Here is a 24,325-nt window from a genome sequence, read left to right on the forward strand (position 1 = left end):
ACGTATATAATTAAATTATCTTTAAAAATACAGACCACAGAGTATAAAAAATATGTTAATTGACAATTTTAAAATGAATGATATGGAAATAAACATGTATGGCACATAATTATGGTTGAACATAGTCATGATTTTCCTTTTCTTCTGCTTTTGTAGAAGATATATTGGGCATGCCTCGATTCTCCAACATAAGCTTTTGTAACTGATATTTATACTTGTTCTATATAAGAAAATCAACTGTTATACTTCTTCAGCTGCCAAAAGCATAACAGTTAAACATTTTTTTTTTTTTTTTTTTTTTTTTTTTGGTACAAGTCTATATGCCTCTTCCGTTTTTAAATAACTACAATATGTGACGCCTATTAGAAGAGGTAAAGGAACAAATTAGCTAATAGAATTTGAACATCGCGTGATAAGATAGACATGCACGTTGTGTCATTGGTGTTTAAGTTATTTTAGCTAATTTATATATTTACCTTATTTAATACGAGTACGAAGTATTCTACTACCTCCGTTACACATTATTTGCAACGATTAGACATTTTTCCTCTCTACTTTATGTCAAATCGTTGCAAATAATGTGTAACGGAGGTAGTATTTCAAAATGACATTTAATTATTTGAATAAATGCATGTAGTAAATTGGTTCTACTTGCAAAAAATGGAACTGTATGTACAAAATATTAGAAAAAAGGGTAAAAATAAAACAAAAGATGGTAAGAATAGTAAATATAGAAAATGGTCTCCTCCTCAAAAGACAGAAATCTGCCTTAAATTTTCATTTATAAACCAAAAAAAAAAAAAAAAAAAAAAAAAAAGAAAAAAAAAAAAAGCAAGCACCCCAAGACTTGTGCTGAAACATCTGAACACACTCAGAAACTGAAAGAGATCAGTTGTTCAGACATCACAGAGAGAGAGAGAGAGTAGAGATGAGAGAGAGTAGAGATGAGAGAGATTGAGAGAGAGAAGCTAAGTATACATTTCCCAATGTATCCAAAATTTAATTAAATTTGTCAGTTGGTTTTTTGCACATTTATTTCTCTCCAACTGCTCATCACTCTTTCATTCACTCACTCACTCACTCGGTCTGTGTTGGTATTTTTTGTTTTTCTGATAATGAATAATGCTTATCTGATGAATGAATGTTTTAACTGTTATGTGTATCATAATGTTCTGTAATAGAAGTAGACATGTTAAGATTACTATTTGCACTCGTAGTTAATATGACTCATACGAGTACAACTAGGTATAATGGGATTGAATCTTTGAGCTAAGGAATTCGAGGGTTACAGATCATAAAGTAAATTATCTAATATTGTGACGTAAATTAAAGCTTATTATGAGCCTCATTGTCTATTTGTGTTTGAGAATAAGAGAATTTTTTAGCTTTAAATTCTCGCTTATTGTAATGGTTTGACTTATGTTATTAGATTGGTTAACTAATTTGTGAAAAAGTGTGCGTTTAGTAATGTAATTTTTAGTTAGGTTAACTAATATGTGTACATATATTGACGATGATACAAATAGCTTGTTCTCTTCAACTTAATTTTAGTTCAGTTCAACTCCTAATTTCCTTTTCTCATAAATAATTCATTTTAGCTCTATTCAACTCCAATTAGTTCAATTCAACTTAGTTCAGTAAATTATTAGAATAGGCCCAAAGGGTAGTTCCAAAAAAATTCTTAACCCTAAATCCATAATCATAATGATATTTGAGAAGATTTCAGGCAAGTATGTCAAGTCATCATCAGGTTAAATGTAGGATTTATATTAATTACGTACGATTCTCTAATCTCGTATAATTTGTTATGTAACGAGATAGATAAAATTTGGTTTTGAATAAGGAAATACATACTCTATATTACAATAGTTGGAGACAATGCAAGTTAGTTCCACCAAGCTAAGTCTATTTTTTGCTTAGTGTGAGGTCTTTAGCTAAGAATTGAGCTACGTAAATAAATCACTACTCATGAAACTTTTTTCTTTTCTTTTTTTTTTTTTTTCCAATCACTATTCACTTCACATGAAAACATGACCCAAGCTACAAAAATATTAAAAAAAAAAAAAAAAAAAAAAAAAAAAGGAACAGTAAAAACATATTAGTGATTAGAGAAGAAGAGTACAGTGTTGTTAAAATATTCTCGAAGCAACCAAAGAACAGTAGCAAACTATTAAGATTAGATTACCAAGGATAGTAACTGAAATTCTTAGCAACTTCATAAAACCTTCATCAATACCTTTCTCCTTTTATCTCTGATTTTTCTCTCTTTCCTCTTCCTCTATTTGCAGTTAAAGTGACACCATTCTATTCATTCATTCATTTTATTATATGGTTATTATGTGCATAATTCATCTTATGCTATAAGCTTTGCGTCACATTTCTACATTTTTAGAACATGCAATGTATTATTAGTAACACAACAAAATCTAAGAGAAGGTTGTACATTATTGTTAATAGTCAACATCTAACTTGTATAACTAGATTTATTAATGAATTTTCTCTCTCCTAAAAATAATACAGTAAAGTAGAGAATGTCAATGTCAACATTCCATGGCAGAAGACATAATGAGAAATTTTAGCAATCTCTCCACATGTATTGCTTAAAATAATAATTATGCTTACGCACTACCAAGTACTAGATTGGTGCACTTTATTACTCATGCATTTAGTCACTTCACGTACGTATATAGTATGTTATCCTCTATTTTCAAGGTTAATTTTACCTTATATGCCCTGTTAGCTTTGAACACATACACATAAGTTGATAAGTACATAACTAGACATGTTATTATTATGTACTCGTACTCCATGGATTCAAATTATTAATCACTTTTAGTACATACGGAGTAATTAGTACTGGTTAATTTGTTTTGCATGTAATGCTTTTTTATTTAAGGTGGCGGTTTTGAATGAAAACGAATACACAAAGTTATTTTGGGTGTGTGAGATAAGTCAACCCAATATGAGGGGTTGTCTAATGGGTCATGAATTGTGTAAGGTTAAATTATCAATCCAACCTAGGCTCAATGTTTAGCCCATGTCGGCGGCCATGTGTTTGTCAATCTAGAAAAAATAAAATTTTGGAATATTGCTTAGGATGTTAAAAGAATTTCACGAACGAATTAATTAACATAGGCTTACTAGGCCGTGTCATGTCATGCCATGGACCATGTTCCGCTCCCAAGCCCATTATTATTTCAAAACTACCTCATTGATAATACAAAATGCATGACCTAAGCTAAAAGGATATTATAAAGAAATTTAGTTTGCATGGTTAATAAAACATGACCAATAATTTGATGCAAGAATTGAAATGCCTTAAAAAAAAACCCAACAATTCTAGGTTTTTCTCCATCATGATCAAACTTTTCGAACAAAAGTCCTTGCATTTAAATTCCAACAGTTACGTTTGGGGTATTTGCCATTGTCTTCTAGTCTTATTATTGGCTTGACACTAGATACCCATGGAAATTAATATAGGGTTTCCACATATAGCATTTAAAAACATATTCATGAAAATGAAGATAGAGAAACGAATGTATAATTTAGCTATTTTAATGTTTAGGTATTTGATGCATGATGTGATAATATCAAAAGTTATTCCTCGCAAATTCTAGCGTTTGGAAGTATATATTGAAACTAGTTGATATTTGATTCGTTTCAATGGCAAGTTAATCTGTGTCAGTTGCACATTGCGTTACACTTTTTATTGTTGTTAAATAAGATTAACATTGTAATCAACCAAACAATTTACAACCTAAAAAATGTCGACATATCGAACCACTAAATTCAACACATCTTAATCCCAAACATGGAAAATTAGAGGGATTTTTGGTGGTAACAGAAAATCTACTTCATTTGAGTCAAATAAGCAAGATCTAAGCATTACAACTTTACAAGTTATATACCTAAGTAGTCATTATATGAATATACTCAAACATAACAAGTAACAAGACATTAATAGTAAGAAGATGCGACAATATAATAAATCTCCATTTATATATGTCAATCAATATACAGTTGAAACACTATGACATTTACCAAAATTACATCGAATATTTACATACCCTAGAAAATAAGTAAATAAATATATGGAGAAAACCTACGTACAAATACTGCTAGCTGTTTCCTGTGAGCTGTATTGATATACATCAAAATATGTCAAATCCAAACCAGAAATAATTTACAAAATAAATAAATAACTGAAATAAATAAAATAAAATAAAATAAAACTTGATATTAATACCAAAATTATTTACCATATGAACTGAGATCTGAGTACAAGAACCCATCTTCATAAAATCAACCACAAAAAAACATGAGTAATATATATATTAATTAATCAAACAAAATATATAAAATGAGGAATTAATCAAGAATAATAAGTGCATAAAAAACTTACCTTAAATCTTGAAAAAATGAAATAATTAAACAAAAGAGTTAGAAGGTTAGGAGGAATGAAGCCTGGTCCGAGAATCATGTAGGGTTTTACTTTTATATAAATTTTCCTCCTTTTAATTTTATGCTAATTACATATGGAAAAACAACCAATACATAAGTTGCAAAAATCTTAAAAATCAGAAGAAAAAAATAATAAAATTCATCAACCTCCATGATCTCGAACCAGACAACATACCCCTCAACCAAACCCTTTGATAATGAATAATAAACCTCCAAGAAAAACCATATAAAAAATTTATAATATATAGTTTTCATATCATATTTGAGGGGAATGAAGCCTGGTCCGAGGCCTAGACGATGATGAGGTTGTAAAGCCTCGAGCCAGCCAACATTCCCCTCAAAAATGTAGTTTCTCTCTCTAGAATCTCTCTCTAGTTTATAAGAAAGAATGAATGAATGAAAGTGAAACCCTAATTGAGGAACACACAAACACAAGAGGGGGTCTTTATAACAATGATAAGAAGAGAGAAAAGTGGGGGGTTTAAAAGTGTAAAAAAAAAAAATTAAAAAAAAAAAAAAAAAGTCAGAGTAAAAAGAATCAAGTCAAAGGGCAGAGAAAACAATAAAAACCTAAGGTAGTAGTTGGTAAAAGGCTATAGGAACAAATAAACCTCTCCTAAGTCCCTATAACTATAACAATTACTGAGGTCACTAAATCTCAGTGCCTAATTGTGCTTTGGGAATTTGCAATTTTTACTATTCACTCATTAATTGTTGATGAGTTTTACTGACTTTGTTTTCTTTCTATTTACTTATTTGCCCTTTTTTTTAACTTAGTAATTGTTTAGGTTTTTTGAGGTGGCTTAGCAAGAAACAATTCACTGGTAATGTACTCAATGTAAAGCATATTCTTGATTTTAAATCTTACTATAAAGTACGTACTGTAGTATTTTTTTTTATTATTATGCAATATTCTCTGGTTAATCTTAAACAACAATTTGATCTTGAGTATACACTATAATGTTTCAATTGTCTTTATTTGAGATATTGAAGTTTTATTATGAATGTTGACACGTTGTTTTTGTGTGCACTTGCATCTAGTGCATCAATAGTAAAATATGATATACTCCCCCTTTTTTAAATACTTGCTCCACTTTTTATTTTTGGTAGTTTTTAAGTACTTAGGATCTATTTAGATTTACTAAATTGAGCTAAATTGAACTGATTGGAGCTGAACTAAACTTAATAGAGCTTAAATGAATTGTTTGTTTATTAAAGTAGGAAATTGGGAACTGAACTGATTGGAGCTGAATTGAATTGAACTGAAATTAAGCTGAAGAGAACATACCCTTACTCCCTTTGTGTTTTAATAAGCATTACAATTTGATCGGCACATAGTTTTGGGAAATTTAATTGACTTAAATAAAATAATAGGTAAGTAGGGTGGTTGGAGTATTAAAAAATTATAAAAGAAAAATTATGGGGTTAATAGTTTAATGAAAAGTAATGAATATGAGATGAAAGGTAAAAAAAAAAATAATAAAAAATAAAAAAATAAATTCCGTAGTAGATTTAGGTGGGACCATGAGAGGAAAAATATATGATATTTAAAGGTATTATCACCCATTGCAATCATAATCTTGCATTGTATTCTTGTTGTATTAGTTAAGGAAGCAATATTTTTGCTAACACAAGTTGTACATGCATATATGGTTGTCATTAGCCCATGCCATAAGGAGTTGGATTAAGTCTTGCATTGTTTGCGCGTCTAATGCAAGTATGTAACACTATGTACACATGCTTAGTTACTAACGTAATATTAGGATGGATTACTGATCATAGGAAGGGGAAAATTCCTTTATATCATCATGTATGACCCTTAAGATCATCTCAACTCAAATGATCACAACTAATAGATATATATTTACTAAACACATAACTATTGATCGATATAGATTGCTTATTTGCAAGAACAAGAAAGTTGAATCTCAATTTTCATAATCTTAATTATTTCCACTAACTCCAATCTCATTCATTGTAATCTTCCATAAACTCCTAAACCCTAGTCTTTATTTGTCTCCCCATTTTAGACGAGTTCAACAACATGATTTACTGCTTCAACTTCCTCCTCAACTCCTAATACTCTCCTTCCCTAAAGTGGTCTACTGGTCTCACATACAAGATAAATTTATTGAACCGCAACTAATCCAATTAAACCACGAGATGGTTGTATTTGGAGAGGAATTAACCGGGATTGATACATGAGAAGAGAGAAATATATCATATCTTCATCGTTTTCGATTAATTGGAATGAGAAGACATTGTTATAAAATTTTTATTGTAATGCAAGTATGCAACATAAGTTTTATGAATTGAAGTCTCCTAACATGAGTATTATTATAAAGAATAAGAACTAATGTTATGCAGTTTCAATTTCAAATACTCTTACTAGTGTAATCCTACAAAATTCTAATCAATTTAGAACTTTTAATGACAAAACAAATTAGTTTTTTTTTGTTTATGTATAAATATCCTCCTTTATTGACTTAAAAAATCACTCCTAGGTCACCTGCTACCACCAGTGAACTAAAAAGCATTGAACTTTTATAATGTTTGTCCCAACGGTCAAACAAAAAACAAAAAAGATGGACACATAACAAGACAAACTGAAATGTTTATTCATAAATAATTAATTATATTTCTATATTTTGATATTTGTTTAAAGGAATGGAATTGACACTTGACACGAGATAACACAATGACCAAAAACCCTTTCTTCAATTCAATTTCAGCAATTAAATTAAAAAAATAAATAGTGTATGTGTTCTCTCTCTTCTTTCATGTATCATGATTACCTTATAATTATTTATAGCATACTTTCTCACTTACTTTCTACCCTTGTTTGTACGGCGTTCATGCACATCAGGCAATGCCTTTACCTCATCACTTCACCTATCTCTTCCATGTCTAGCATTTATTGACCTTGTACTTTTTTTTACTGTCTCTTATTCCTCCTTCATCCTAGATGCAAGATCCAATTTTAAAATTTTAACACTGATCTTTCATATTTGTGCTTAGTATATTCGCAATTTGTATCATGAAATAACACGGCATGATAAGCATAAGAGTGTTCATTTACCATTATATATTCGGGTGTATCTATCACATGATACACTTGAGATTATGTGACAATAATTATTTATATACTTCCTCCGTTCTATTAATATTGCAACAATGAACTTTTTGCACTATTCATCACTCTTATTTGACCATATAATATGAGTTATACGTTAAACAAAATATAGTTAAGTGGGATCTTGTTGGATTCGTCTCATAAAATACTTTCACAATATCAACTTTTTATAATTTTTACTCTTACACAATTATAGATATTTAGCATATAAAAGGTGTTTCGGGATGCGTAATTTCCTCCTTGTTGCAATATTAACAGAACGGAGGAAGTACATACTAGTAAAATTATTTACCGAACTTCAATTGCTCACCAGTTTAGCCTTTTTGATTGAGTTTATTATCGGACATTCATGGTATTGAAACCGACATAACAAGAGGTCATTGTGACACCTAATCCCCAGAGCGAGATATATGCTCGTAGCTTTCTTTTGTATAAGAGGTGTTGCAATTACAAGGACTTATTACCGATTGCTCATAGAGCTTAGAGCAAGTTTAGCCCCAAGTCTTAAGACTTGGATGTGACATCATTTTTGGTGGTCCCCATTGAAAATGATGTCATCAAATTCTTGTTAAGACTCACTAAGATTTACACAAATTTATCACTTTAGCCCTAAGACTTAAATATTTGACATATTATATGTAGAAAAGTGTAAAAAAAAAAGGATAATAAAAATAAAAATGAAGTGGGTCCCAATCTCAAGTCTTAAGTTGAGTCCTGAAATTTCAAGAATCAACTTGAGACTTGCTTGAGATTTTTGAAGAAAAATGGGAAAAGTCTTAAGTACAAATCTTAAGACTCAAAATGATGATGTCACCCCAAGTCTTAAGACTTGGGGCTAAACTTGCTCTTAGGATTCTCAATCGACCAAAAAAAGACAAACATGAACTTAATGGATTTAGCTGCAAAGGAAGAAGTTTTATTTTGTACAACAAGTATTGAATTTGTCATTGCCTTACAACGAATTGACCTTATTCAAATCTTATCTACCCTTCCTTTCAAAGTGGAGTGTTAGTACGGAGTATTGAGTATAGCAAAACTCTAATCGCATCCACATTTCAAGTCATTCACTACCCGAATCACTTGAAAAGTTTGAAAACATAGGAAGATTAAAGAATAATCACATTTCAAATTCTCCTAATGTTCATGCAAAGTCAAATTAGTACGGTCATTGGAGGAGGGATATCCCCTGTAAAAAGAGATAAAGAAAGGTCAATAAATGAGGGAAGTAAATTGTGGTCAGCCACACAAATAACCCAACTTCCAATGGTAAATAGTGAAGGTTATAAAATTGATCCGCTTTTTGGTAACTTTTGGACACCATAAAAGTACACCCAAATAGATTAGTAGAATAATGACACCTTTTTGGTCATCTAGAGGATGTTTCATTTACCATTTTAAGGTCAAACTCAAAGAATTAACGTTTCTTTGACTGTATTTATGCATTGTCTGGAATTTACAGCATGCACTAGCTATGAATTTTACTACCAGTAGAATCTTGTTCAACTTTTAACTTTTTTGTGGGAATTAACACATATGGAGTAAAGATTAACAGAAGATCGTGAAAAATAAGTTTTATGGAGTAGTTGTCATGCCATACTCGTAATTCATTTATACTTCGCATGAAATAAAATTTTGCGTCTTTATACATGTACTAATACAAACACTATATTTTGAAATTATATACACACATACAATGGTTGTCAACCATTGTTGGCAGCATTTAATTGGTTTATATTTTAGGACCCGCCTTTTTTCCTCTATTTTTCCCTTTTATTTTTTTACTCCCTTTTGACGTGGCATACAACCATTGTATGTGTAGCATCACTCATAAAATATGGGTTGCGTAAAACAAAGTTATTACGAGTTCACTTATTATAGAAAAAGAACTATAATAATACCGGGAAGATATCGAATTGTTTAAGACTAAGGGTCTGTTTTGATTGACTGAACTGAGCTGAGCTGAACTGAAATGAATTGAAGTTATTGGAGTTGAATTGAACTGAAATGAAAATAAGCTGAATAGACCCTAATACATTTGATATCACCGATTCACAAAACAATGTTTAAGACTAATACATTTGATCTGAATTTCTTACTTAAGCTCAATGATCACTCAAACATAAAATGGAGAATTGGAGATGGAGACCACACCAGTACACCACAATATATCACCATTAAACAGCCACGGGCCGGCCCGGCCCAACAAAAAGAAGACTGTAGATGAGATGACGTGGAAGTATATAATTGGGTGAGGTAGCAAAGGCATGAAGTCTAAAAGATGGGGACCATAAGAATGCAATAATGAGTTAATGATAGATGTGATGAGAAACAGAGTTACCCTGTTTGTAGGGGAGGAGGTTAGAGTTATAGGGCTATAAAGCTTATGGTAGTCAGCTGGAATTGCGTTGTTTCTATTGACTTACACTAATCATCATTATCTCATAAAGTTTTTAACTTCAATTATTGATTTTGCTACCATAAAATGAGGGGGGTCAGAATAAATTATTCTACTAGTAACAACTTCAGAATTTAACTTAGGGTTAAGGTATATTTGCATGTCTTATGTGTCTTTAAAAAATAAAGGGATTAGGTAAATTAGCCGATCAAGTTATCGGGGATTAGAGTAAGGGTAAAGGAATTTTCACTCCAAGAATTGTTGTAAGTAGGGATTAAACCCTTGATTTTCGTCATAGGCAAAATCCCTATCAATCAGATTAGGTATAACTCGGCTCTAAAAACAGCAAATTCTATAATTGTATACTTCGTAAGACATAACCACCCAATTCGAGAAAAAATTAAAGTAGCCAACATTAATAAAGTTTGGTAGCTAAGCACATGGGCAACTAATTTTCTAAACCTACTATCCTATAGCTATGATTCATTTGAAATTTCAAAAAATGTTCTATACCAAAAAGAAATTCTCAAAATTGATGAATGACATATCCCCATCCAATTCAATGGTAAATAAGACCCAAAGAAAAGGATAGATGCATATGCATTGCTTAAAACCAATTTATTTATTTATTTTATATCAAATTTCTACTCTATGAACCATAAAGATCATCATACTAAATTTATACATCTTCTATTTCTATGAATCTCACCATAGCATAAGATCTAAATGGCCAACATAGAAATTGTAATGTCACAAGTCACCATAAATTCTAACATTAGTGTAACAGAGCCAAAAACAAATATAATAAAAAGTGGGTCCATAATAATATAAAAGTCAAGACCCACAGAAAAGAATTGATGTGAATATGATATATCAAGGTCCAATTTGTATAACAAGTGTGTCTATCCATCCGCCACACTGCACAACTGAATTGCTGTGCCATGTATCTCAGTGACAGGAGCAATCACCATGGACTTGTCAAAATTCTTTCATCTACTCTCTCTATATTATTTTACTACTATAATAATACATTTACAAGTACGTACCATTTTCATTTTTTAAAAAAAAATTTATTTTTATTTCTATATGTTTGGTGTATAATCTTGGCTATATTCAAGTTAACAATGCAAAAAACATATGATTCCTTTTGCAATGGAATATTAGATAGAGTACTACCTTTAGCATAGAAAACTAGAACACTAGACATGTATCTCTACTCTAATGGGCTTTTAAATGTTGAGGTGCCAAAAATTCATTCGAATCAACCCAAAAGTGACTCAATTAGAATGTAATATGCATGACATGATGATTTAGCATTCAAATCTGAATTATACCCGACTCGACTAAATCCAATCGAACCTGATCCAATCATCCAATTTGACACCTCTGTTTAAACATAGTTTTCGGCAAATTTAGAGACGTGCTAATATTCTTCGAAAACTAAAGGATGTTTAGTCCTTTCTCGAAAAGTGAGGAATCAATCATGTAAATGAATATATAAAACGTGCATAGTTCTTTCTGTTAACAAGCTTGAATGTCATTAGGGTACGGTCCCAATGTGGACCTCTAATTTAGTAACAATTAATTAAGAAGAAATTCAGCCCCAGTTAGGTTAAATCATAATCAAACTATTAAGTTGTGGACTTTTGTGGTACACATTAAGTCCAATAATCCAAATTTGCGAATATGTAGATTCCAAGAGGTGACTAACTTAGGAAGAACCTCTAATCACGTGATATCTAAGATTATGTCGTCCAAGTTTATACCCCACTAAAATATGACTCATTATTGGCTTTAAGTCAATTATAAATAGTGTTACCCTGCCCTAAAAGAGAATATTACCTCATCAGACAATACGCAACAACTTATAACAAAACCCCAAAGAATTATTCACATAAAACTAAGTATTACAAGACATTTAAATGGGACATTCACTAACCAACAAAATTTATTTTGTTAATCAAATAGATGAACTACAAAATATTGATTTAATCAAAAAATTCCAGGACTTTGTGGTTCAATAATCAGTAAAATGCCTTTGGTTTAAGAGAAAAAAATCCATAAAATAATCATCAATTCAATTGTTTACAGAAAAACATCTGCCGTGACATCACTGCCCTTTGTGACTCCTAAAACTCATGAAAATATGACCACAACTACCGCCTCATCATATACTTTCAGCACATATTGTAAACATAAAGACAACCATTTAAACAAATACACAAACAAACTAAGAGTAATGGACCTCAACATGTTTTGTCGAATTATCTTTAACTTCTTTTATATAGAATAAATGTTACACATATTGGAAACAAAACTGATCAAGTTCATTCTGTACTCAGCCAGTGATGAATCTTATTGTGGTTCCATTTTACAATTACTATACACGATATGTAGTACAGGTACCTTTACCACCAACCAATATGGCTCAATGGAAATAACAAAATTCCTCTCAGAAGATGAGTTATATTGTTGGGCTGGTTTGTTATTCGTAACATAATGGATTAATGGTTATACAACAGGTATAAACACAGAGATGTAAACAAAATAATTAACTACACTATGACTGCACGGTGTACCTAGTCAAGATCATAGAAGATCTGCGAGTAACTTGTCCAGAATACGAGTGCCTCCTTCTGGAACTTATATGTATTCATATATGGCACCAGTGTGATTGAATCCACAAGATACTTCTACTGCCTTCACATTGCTTCCAACATCAATGACAGTTGGCTTGATGTAGTCAACATCAGTCCCATGACCCTGTATTCAGCAAAAATTATTGAATGTAACAACAGCAAACTAGAAGATTGAAACAAAATAATGAGAATTGTATAAATCATCTTCTAATCTGAAATTTTTGAGGTTATTCAGGTGCAACTGGTTTACAGGAAGCTTCCACAAGATTTCTAAACAAACATCTAGAATAACAACTTGGTAGAAGTAACAGGTGTACTTGCCATGTTGCCAATTTTATAACTAACAAACACAAGGTATATAAAGAGCCTACATGTCCTAAGCAGATCGGGATTTTTTGGCCAAATCTGGCACCTATTTAAGCTGTGCAAAGAAAACTACCAAGATCCATTCCATATACCAGAGTGCAAAACATATACGATATTGTCCGAAGATAACAAAGTCTCTTAGTCCTACACCACCACTAGAAACTCAACTCACTATCATCTTACATCTTACACTATGCCTAAAATGATCCCTCTTAACAAGCATATGTCATGTCCATGACTCCATGAGACCTAAATTACACCTCTTCACAAAATCACAAATGTATACAAAACCATGAAATTTGAAAAATCAAATCAAAGTCTCAATTGATAATCAAGTCTAGCAATTGGACAAATATACAAAGCAATAATAGATGACAACAAACAAGGGAATTATCCCCGACAAAAAGAGCAACCATACTACAATATAGGAAGTCCCAAGAAAAAAGGGATCTCTATCTGTCACAAAAGCAACCTTTGAGAGTAAGCTGGCAATTGTAGTAGTCATCTAATTCTAAAGACTTAAAGGTTGAGGATATAAGAACCACATGGGAACATCAAAGCCTACTAACTCAACCCTTTGGGCTACTAGCAGAAACTTTTTCAAAACGAAAGATTCCACAGTTTGATTGATGGCCACACTTTGGCGGCAAGAGACCCATCCCAAACACTGTTGAAAAGATATCCCTAATTATTATGAATGTTAGACCATAATGTGGCAAACCAACTAATCATGGCTTCACATTTATCACACCACTAAGATACTAAAAATAGATAAAGTCTTCCTGGAATTTCCCAATAATTACAAGATGCATGTGATGAGATTAAACGAGATAAGCTCTACCTGCAACGGCCCTATGTCATGTCTGCAGATACTATAAAAAAAAATGGTAGAAAGTCCCCAAATATTTATATTGAGAAACCTTGCAGCATCCCAAAAGACCTAAAGAGCCTAAAGCTTCCTACAATTATGTGGGGAAAAAACAAGGTTGTGCCACACAGCCTTACGTGTCCAACAGTAAAGGAACTAAAACAAGGTTGTTCCCATGGGTAGGCAAATTATGATAGGATTTCCCACTTTTCATAATCCATGAAATGTTGTTACATAACGACTGTTTTAAAATCACGCCATGCCATCATTATAGCAGGCATAAATTTCCTTTAGTCCTCATATACTTCTAACATTATCACTTTTTTACTTAAATTTTCACCAATTTTCCTTGACTAATTAGTGACTATGACTACTACTGTCAACACTATGAAAACCAAGTAGGGGAAGGGCTGCATGCCTGTTTCCCTATCCATGTTCTAACACTTGGAGATCCTTTAAGATTCACCCCACCCCCTGGGAGTTCATCCCACTCTCAAGCTCAATGGTTATTATCTCATACAAGTATGTTCTAAATTTCAATTCTGAAATACAAATTAACTATTTTTATTTAATAATTGTTTTGCATTGAAGACATATTATGTATAAGCAATATGAACCTCAGGCTTGCAAACAATGTACCTTAAAAACTGACGAGCTTAAATCTTAGAAACAACGAACCTATAGTTGAAAGATAATATGTATTTATACTTTGTACATCAAAAATGATTTAACCTTTAATCATTCACATTTTAAATTCTCAATGGATCCTCCCTTACATTGCTACTCACACACACTGACCCTCCTTGGCTCCTTATATATAACAACACTTCATACACAGAGTAAACGTGTAATCCAACAACTGATTCTTTGGATATAACTACATATACAAGTGTAATCCAACTAACAAGCTAAATAAAGGATGCACGCATTCCACAATAAGCTAGAAAGTCCAGAACATTTTAATGTTATACATCCAGAATGGATCGTCTGTACTAAGGGTCTAAGACATAGTTCATGTGGAGCCAAACAGGAATAACTAAAGGGTGTACAAGAGAGAGTAACAAACCAATTGTCCACCGGAAGAATGACCATCCACAGAAAATGTTCCATGAGAACCTCCCCAACCCCATGTGAAAACATAGCCATCTGCCAAATATCAGGCAAAGTAAATCAGCAAAAAAGTCAAAACAATCACAGTTAACAATGTAAAATAAATACGAAGTATATTGCCGGACAAAAGCTTGATGAAATTCTTAAACGTGATAAATAGTATAGGCATCAACGCATCAGTTGAATAATAATGTATATATCTCAGCCCTCAGGTGTGATAGAGAATAGAGATAATGCTTAGAAGAAAATAACACTATCAAGTATCAGCAACACCAAAATGTTCTGCAAAGACAACCACCCACCTGAAATAGCAGCTGTGTGCTTCCACCCACAAGAAACCTGACATGATGCAGATTTAAAAGTAAGAATATACAGATATCTATAGCAAATCTATAAGACACATGAATCATAGTTTTGATGCATTGGTACTGTTTAATTATGTTAAGAAGAAGAGAATGACCATGTTCTCTTTGGTATTGCACCTACCACAAATTCATTATTCATGTTCGCAATGGTGAAAAAAAAACGCGTTTTTTTTTTTTGTTGGAAAATGATGTTACATTATTTACAGTCGTTGTTAATAAAATGACTATAAACTTTGACAACAATCGTCATTGAAGTGCATAAAAAATTAGGAGTATTAATAATCCAACATTCCAAACACCTCCAGATGAGAAGCAAGTAAAAAATAGGGGTTAGAAAAGTTTGAAAACATATATTTAGGATTAATATTGACAGCAGATGAAAACTAAGTCAGATAAATGAACTCTTAATCCCTGTGCAAATGGCTGAAATAGCAAATATACCAGAATATAGGGAGTAAAATCCAAGAATAGCACAAACCTTACTCACTGATTGCCTTAGAAAAGGACCTTCAACTCTTTCTGGGGAATGAATGACGTCCGTACAACTAGGTCAGTAGAGAAAAGATAAGAACAATTGATACAAAATGATATTTTATAGTATGTCATTATCACATGGTCAAAAAAGACTATTTGATCATTTCAACTTCAGAAATCCAACAGATACATACCCAATGCCAAGGCAGCCATTTTCATTTGAACCCCATGTATACAATTCTCCATGCCCTGTGAGAAAATTTACAGCGATAAAAATAAGAATAATTTTAAAAGGCTAGCTGGCCAAGTAAGATTTCATGTGCATCATATAGCAAAAGGATATTGTTGAGGCCTTGAGAGTAGGAAGAGCTGCCAGAGACCACAGTTGGAATCTATGTGTCTATTTCTACACATTTTAAGTTACTACTTCTTACATCCTCAAAAATCTAGAAAGCCAAATGCTAGGTCATTGACATAACTAAACAGAAGTCATAACTCATAAGCATATGCCAAACAAGTTTACTTAGATAACATTAGATCAAAAGAATCACTTGGAATATAAAATACTCCCACCGACTAAGAAATCTTAGTAAATGATGTCAAACAAACAAATAGATCAAAAACACATGCTAAACAAGTTTTAACGGAAGACGTAAAGCTCTATTCTATATGAATCTGGTATTGTGAGAAAAAACAAAAGGGAGTGTTGACAAAGAGTAACTTGGAGCTATGAGTAAACCTCAAAAGGTAGATTTTTACTAGTTGATCTACTATTCAGTGGTGCTTGGTAAAGAAAGGATTGTATATGGGTATACTGAAATGATAAGCATATAGAAGAGTGGAAATACTTAACTACAACTTGAGACATAGATTGTTTATCTTATGCTATCATACAAAACAAGATGCTTCAACATTAGTTTTATAGTGGACTATTACACTCTTTTATTCATAACACAAAGGTCTGGTTTATAGTATATATTATGTTTCCTAAAACTTAGAAGGTTTAGCAAGTCTAGCATACTTAATTTAGTGTGCCAAATTTCCCACTTTCCCTTATTTAGTTATTTAGTTGCTTGAGCTTAGACTTGGTTTGCTTAGCAGCAATGCTTTTATATAATTCATGTAGCGTGCTGCAAAAACTTCAATATATTAGCAAAATGCATTGTCTACTTCTGTTATATCTGTCCAATAAAATTGGTACCACAGTTTTAGTGATCTTTGAGGCTTTTGATGATAAATGCTCAATCTTTGTTTTCCAATGGCATAGATAATTCCTCTTCCACTATTAATGATGAAGAAAAACAACAATTGACTAACAAGCCATCAAAATGAAATCCAATTAAAAGCCATGAGTTTGAATGGAGCTGCCTTTTTTGAGTCATCCTTGCCTTAATGAACTAGTTCTCATACTATACCATAAACTTCTTGGAAGGGAAACAAAATTTACAAAAATTTAGAAAAGATTAAAAGAATTTACTTGATACAACACAGGTATGATAACCACCACAGGCAACTTCTTCAGAAATTGGCAGTTCCGACATCATTGATGGCCCAGTAACATTGTCCGAATTTCCAAAGTTCTGCAAATTGAATGAATTAGACGGGATGGTAACTACCGCTATCAAGCAACCAGGAAATTATACTCCGTAATAGTTTTGATTCATTTAAGCATTAGCATTAAAAACTCACAAGCTTGTTTATTCTTCTTTCACCAAAAATAAAGACATTGCCATTTTCTGCAAAAACAAAGGTAATAAAAGACATTAATCTGATTTTCTTAATGAATGCAAGGTAACTCCAAAATGTTATCTGTAACACAAATACCATCAATACAAGCTGAGTGCAGCAATCCAGCAGCAACTGTTTTGACCTATAAACAAGTAATAAGCTCATTAACATGTTAAATTCCGGATGACCTAAATATTTAAAAACCATTCAAATAAAATATGAAGTACCTTGATCCCTTCAAGTCTTTTGATAAGCCTTGGAGTATATTCACTGCATTAATTTATTCATACATGAATATACATACATCACATGAAAAAGCTTGGCACTTAAAAGATCTCCTAAGGTTCAACGTGTTAGCAATTGTTGCCTCTTTCTAATCATTGAACTGGAACTAATACAGAGGAGCCAGGCATCAACATGTTTTCTTTTAAATTAATCATTTTCCATAATTTCTGATTTGTGTAAATGGAATTCCACAATCAAATTAACAAAGAGGGATGGACAGAAGAATACTACCATCCACACAACTTTGGACTTTAACAAAGAATCTGCAGACAGTGACCCTAGTAACAGAGATCTAGTGTAACAATATCAATTTTTAACTTAGATACGCTGTCAGCTAAAGTGACATTCGCTAGTGACATGTTACAAAATTATAATAACAAGGGATCATATGGTGAGTCACCCCACAACAAATAAAATTGGTCTTTGGGCACATGAAAACCACCAGGGAAAACAATATTTTAGGAACTCTTGGGCAGAGGTTATGCAGATGTTTTGGGAACTCTTGGGCAGGGGTTATGCAGATGGTCCTGAAAGTGAATGACTATCAACAAAGAACACAATATGAATAACTAAAAGGCAAATGGAATTTCCTGTTAATGTACATGTTGACATATGAACACATATTTAGTGTAAATGTGTAAGACACATATTGTCCAAGAAAGAACTAAGAATTTCGAATTTGACCCACCTAACTAATAGTCGTGAGTCTTGTGACTGATCCAATAAGCAGTGGGAGTGTGGGACATTAAAACATAACCAATGCATCCCAGATAATAGACGTCCAGCAATAATAATATAATATACACATACCTCCTGCTGCTTAGAAAATTGAACAAGCCTGATTGGCGGTCATGACCAAGTCTTCCAGAACTTCCCATTCCCCAGCTCAAGGTGGCACCTTCATCTTTAGACCCAATAGAATATAGAAGTTTAGCAAGTAAAACAAAAGTACTTTGAATAATATATATAGGTAAAGTAATAAAAATAATACAAAGAATATACCAGTAACAGCTATAGAATGCTCTGAACCTAAAGCAGCCATTTCGATGATGATCCCAGTCAAGTATCCAATTTTTAGTGGTCTTGAGACTGCTGATAGTGCTCCTGAAAGATAAAAGGCATGTTACTAGTTAATTTTCAATTAAGACAGCTTACTAAATTCAAGGAAACACGTTCATACACAAACTTGGTATAAAACAGTAATGAAACACTAAATTTGATAGAAATAAAGATTTTTTTTTTCCACGAAGAAATAAAGGAGCTTTGGTGTAAAAGTAACTAGGTAAGACTCTGTTAAAAATATACAAGTTTCACAAACAACACACACACACACAAAAAAAAAAAAAAAAAAAAAAAAAAAACCTCTAATTTTCCTACATTTAGAGTTGGAAAGGCAACAATAAATATCATAGAGTATAAAAATAACATATACTCAAAGTCTATGCATAATGCAGATATAAGCTGTACTAAATTTCAAGAATCTGGAAACATGCTTACTTTCAGCAAGCAATGTCTGGCAAGCATCAAATATGAATGAAACAAAAGCAACAAAGAAGATATGACTAACTGACAGAATTCTAATAATGAGTGACTACAAGCAACTAAGTAATGACTGACACATCAAACTCTGGACACTATTATAAACACAACCCATAATATTCTGAACAATTGTTACATTATAACGAAAAGAAACTACTTAAAAAAATGAAATAGCAAGAAACTAAGAATTAAGAAAGTGGCAGTTACCCTTCCCAAGTCCAAGCTGTCCATTAGAGTTCTTCCCCCACATGTAGAGCTCCCCATCAACTGTAAGTTAGAGAAAATTGTTTTAAAAAGTACACAACAATGGAAATCCCTGAAACTTGAGAGATAGGAGGTATGAAATCTTTAAATAGCAAAGACAATGAATATTTAAATACAGAACATTGACTTCCCAAAATGCAGACAATTCTTAGATTTTTGGTTTACAATGGACTATACTAAAATGGCTAATTAAAGTGTGAAGCTGAAGCAAGTGGTTGTTGCATCACTATAAATTAGATGACGGTTCAGTTAGTGATAACCTCCCAATTATCATAGGATAAATCTGCTTACAAATAACATTTGAAGCCCCACTCATCTGGCCAAGCTGGAAGCTTCTCAGAGGCATTAGGTTAATGTTGATGAAGATGTCTCAGAACATACATACAAGTAAGAAACTATATAGTGATGAGGAGTTACAATATTCTACACAAGATAAAATTCCTATGATATATCAGTGAAAGAAAGAATTGAAAATGGCAAAATATTTTTTTTTTGGTCCTTCCTTCAGTCTTCTCCACTGTTTTCAGTATTACATCATCACTAGGGGGAAAAATGGTGGAATACTGTAATATTTACTCCAACAACTTCAACAAAGCCTTAGTCCCAAAATGGGTAGGGGTCAGCTAACATTGTTTTGTTGTTGCTGTTGTTGTGTTTTTTTTTTTTTTGGGGGGGGGGGGGGGGGGGGGGGGGGGGGAACAGATCCCACATCACATTAGGTTTACACCATCTAATGAACAATATTAAACAAAATTGCATACAAAGAAATAGTAATCAACTAATTAGAAAGATATAAGGGTGAGGATTTCAAACTCCTGACCTGTAATTGCACATGAGTGACAGTAGCCAGCAGAAACATGTTTAATCTCTTTCTCAATTCCAACTACTTCAACCGGCTCCTGAAAAACGAATATCAAATATCAAACAGCAATTTTTTAGCAGTTCAACCACAGCCAAAGGCCAAACTGTGAGCTTATACAGTTCTACACAACACGGTCAAATCTGAGACAAGTAGGGCATAGAAACAAGAATCGAGAAAAAGCTAAAACATACGGTTCTAATGAAGAAAATAAGCTAGTGGTCCCTAGTGGCTAACATACAAATGTGATAACCTCTGAGTTTTGAGTCACAAAAACACCAAGAAGATGGAACTCTGCACATAAGATGTTCCTTCAATGAAATTCCTCCTTGAAAAGGTCAAACGATGAAACCAACAACAACAGATATGAATGTATTCACTCAGGTCCATTTTAGCCGCCAAGACAAGACCAGATCAAATAAGATTTGGATAAGAACTTTTGCGTCTGACATTCAAGACCAATTTCTTATGAAGCTAAAAGGTTCACGTTTTTAGGACAGTAGATATTTATGTATCAGATCATGGATCCAAAAAAGAGAACTCTCTAATATAGCAGGAGCAAAACTAAGAAATCTGCCCCCCACACCCACCATACCTTAAACAGGAGCCTCTCCAGAAACATGGGGTAAGTTGATTGACTGATTGACTCATATCATGTTTTCTCATTCTTCAGCATAAATAAGGGCCTTTTTTGATTGACTGAACTGAGCTTAACTTATTGGAGCTGAACTAAACTGAATTGAATATTTTTATGAGAGAAAGAAATTAAGAACTGAACTTAACTTATTGGAACTAAACTGAACTGAAAACAATCTGAAGAGAACAGGCCCTTAATCATGGCCATGTCTGATGGAAAAAAGTAGAAGTGTAGAACATATTTGGAAGTAAGTATTTTCTTTGGTTCACAACAATTAGTTCAATATATATTTTCATTCTCAACAACTGGCCATAATCATTAGCTCACAAACAGGCGCCTCATAAGGGATCTGCTTTTAAGATCTTCTCACAAGATTTATCACTAAATAAATTAAAAACCTATGACCCCAAATATTCCTCTTTAGTATCACAGCCTCCATGGTCGACCTTGTCTATAGTTCCTGTACACTGCAACAAGAAAATGCGAAAACTTAAAAAACTCTAAAACTAACTCATATGTGCAAATCCACCAAAGGATGGGTTTTAGAGCAATCGCCAAATCCACAAGGGGAAAATAAGTTCTCTTTCTTTACATTTTTTTAATAACGCTAGTAATCTAACATTCTAATCCTAATATCCTTCCCATTTGTCACTCAAACCTACGGAATGCAGCACCACCCATTTTTATTTTGGTAAATTAAATTTCATTGCCAAGAATAAGGAGTTACAACTTACAACCAGCTAAGCTGTAACAGCCACCAAAACTACAAGAGACCTTAAAACAGGCTAAACATCCGAACAGTTCCTAGATCAACTCTGCTACCGGAAAGAAAGGGTTCAAAGATGACCAGGAACAGAGCAACTCGACTCAGGATTCCAACCACCTTTTAGGAAGGGTGCTGAAGAACCAGGACCAGACAACCAGCAACATCCATCCTACTCTTATTGCCGTGTCATTCATGCAGTTTTCACGGCAACAAATACAGAATTCTTAGTTCTATGTTTGATAGTTGTATTGATTCTTACATAATATAGTTCTAAGGGGGATTAAGAATTAAGATTTAGCAAAAATTAAATTTGCATAATGGTCCAAAGTTTGACAGCAAGCTGATTCCGAGAATTACAAAATCAAGGTTAAATTCAAATCTTGGCAGACATATGCCAAGCATCTGTCCAAACTTACAGCATCCCATTTTCCCAAACCTTCAAGGATACAGATATTATCATAGGCAAGAAAAACTCCTACAAAATTATTGCCACTTGTCACTTTCAACCAATATCTATTTCTCATTCGTTAGACCATAGAGGTGGTCCCCACTCAAAAGATCTATACACAAAGAAAGGTATGGCTTGCACTTAATATTCATTGTATTGATCTTCCATTGTATTCATTTACATGGGCTTCTTGAGAAGGCAACCCTTTGAATATCTCTTTTTGTATCTGGTTGTTATTTTTATGCACTAAGATGGAAAGAAAGGATCTGTCTTTCTTTTGGGAGTTGACTACACAGACTCAATACCAACTTGAGTTTAGTTAAAACCTTCCTAATTCAAAGCTGCAGGAGCTTATGCGAAGGAAATTGAAGATAACAGAAAAAATCTTCTTTATGAAGCTCATGGAGAAAGTTTATGCTTTGGAAACCACTTGGAAAGGTAGGTGACCCTACGCAAGCCTGAGGATGATCTGAGTCTTAGAAATGTTATATCCAACATCCAAGCCTCAGTGGGAAAATGCCATGATTGAAATAAAGGTTTTCTAACAATCAGCATGCCACGCAATAGAAAAATGAGAAGCCAAGACAAGGACACATGTCAATTGCGCAAAGGTATCACCTACTTAATGCACCTTCAATACAAGATGCTGTGTACTCGTGTTAGTGGTGTAGTCACATTAACATAATCTAACACCATTAAACTGCAGCCATCAATTCAACTTCCTCCAATATAAGGGAAACCACATCCCTCACCATGATATCCCCTTATCATTATCTTGCTGTCACCGCTTTCTTTGGCTATTCGCTAGTCCAATATTACAATTGTTGCTACAACCAATACTTCCAATTTCTCCAATACTTAGATGACTTACTAGACCATTGCTACCAAATTTATCCTCCCAATTTCCCAACATACATTTATTACAAGGAAAATAACCTCGAACACATAAAACACAAAGTTATCATATATTGATGAAAGAATAATATGTTCAAAATGCCTTCATATGAGAAATTTGTTAGTTTGGTTATTAAGCAGGAAAAGATTAAGTGAGACTGCTCCTAAACCTTAATTTCAAGACGGTGATACCAATCACATTGAGGATTATAATCTACAATGTCAAAAACCTATGATTATCAGGTTGGCAAACAAAAAATAGCACCCAAGTCCAAAAAATAACAAAAGACAATGAAGGACATGTTACACTTATTTCTTGGCCTGACTATGGCACTCGATATCGTACCATTGCGTAATTCTTATCATCCGAAATCCCAAGCTGTCCGAAATCATTGAGTCCAGAGGCATAAACACGCCCAGATTCTGTCATATGACAACTAAAACTGAATTCCTCCCAATATTACACACACAAATATAACAAAAAAGAACAAATTCACACTAACATTGCAAAAAATGATAAAATTACCCAAACATAAATCAAAATTGAGCTTAAAACATCATAATCAAATTGATCAAACCATCAATTCCAACTCCATGATCATAATTGAAGAACAAAAGCAAGATAAATTGAAGTAAAAACCTGTTAGAAAAAGAGTATGAGCACCACCACAAGCAATAGAACGAAGATTATCGCCATTGAAAGCAGGACAAATTACAGGCCTCCATTGAGAATCGACACTTCCAAGGCCTAATCTCCCAAAATCGCCGTTTCCCCAAACCGCAGCAAATCTCTTACCTCTTTCAACAGTAGAATACAATCTCGAACAAAACCCTAATCCTAACCCTAACCCTAAATTGGGGTTGAGAATTGATAATTTAGAAATTTGGGAGTAAACTGCTCTAGTCCACATTGTAAAAAGAAAAATTGTTGTTCATGGAGGAGAGAGAGTGGAGAAATTGTGTTAATGGTGGAATTTTGAAGGTCGAATTCAATGGAGATTGAATTGAAGAATTTGTGAAGAAGAAGATGAAGATGAATTGGAAGAAGAGAGAGAAATGTAGAAGTTAGATGAATGAATTGATGGTTTTAGAAG

General features: G+C 32.8%; 1 protein-coding gene across 1 annotated transcript; it reads right to left on the bottom strand.

The window, feature by feature from the left end:
- Positions 1-12,243: 12,243 nt before the first annotated feature.
- Positions 12,244-24,325, bottom strand: LOC145626454 (ultraviolet-B receptor UVR8-like). Its single transcript, XM_081678889.1, has 15 exons — positions 23,872-24,325; positions 23,578-23,654; positions 20,448-20,526; positions 19,571-19,630; positions 18,827-18,928; positions 18,635-18,728; positions 17,767-17,809; positions 17,636-17,681; positions 17,501-17,547; positions 17,289-17,391; positions 16,006-16,060; positions 15,816-15,882; positions 15,275-15,311; positions 14,929-15,008; positions 12,244-12,752 (listed from the first exon to the last, which is right to left on the bottom strand). The coding sequence occupies exons 1-15, from the start codon at positions 24,140-24,142 to the stop codon at positions 12,633-12,635; spliced, it is 1,281 nt and encodes a 426-aa protein (XP_081535015.1). The 5' UTR covers positions 24,143-24,325; the 3' UTR covers positions 12,244-12,632.

This window comes from Chenopodium album, chromosome 4 (assembly GCF_948465745.1).
Source record: "Chenopodium album chromosome 4, dcCheAlbu1.1, whole genome shotgun sequence".
Classification (NCBI taxonomy): Eukaryota; Viridiplantae; Streptophyta; class Magnoliopsida; order Caryophyllales; family Amaranthaceae; genus Chenopodium; species Chenopodium album.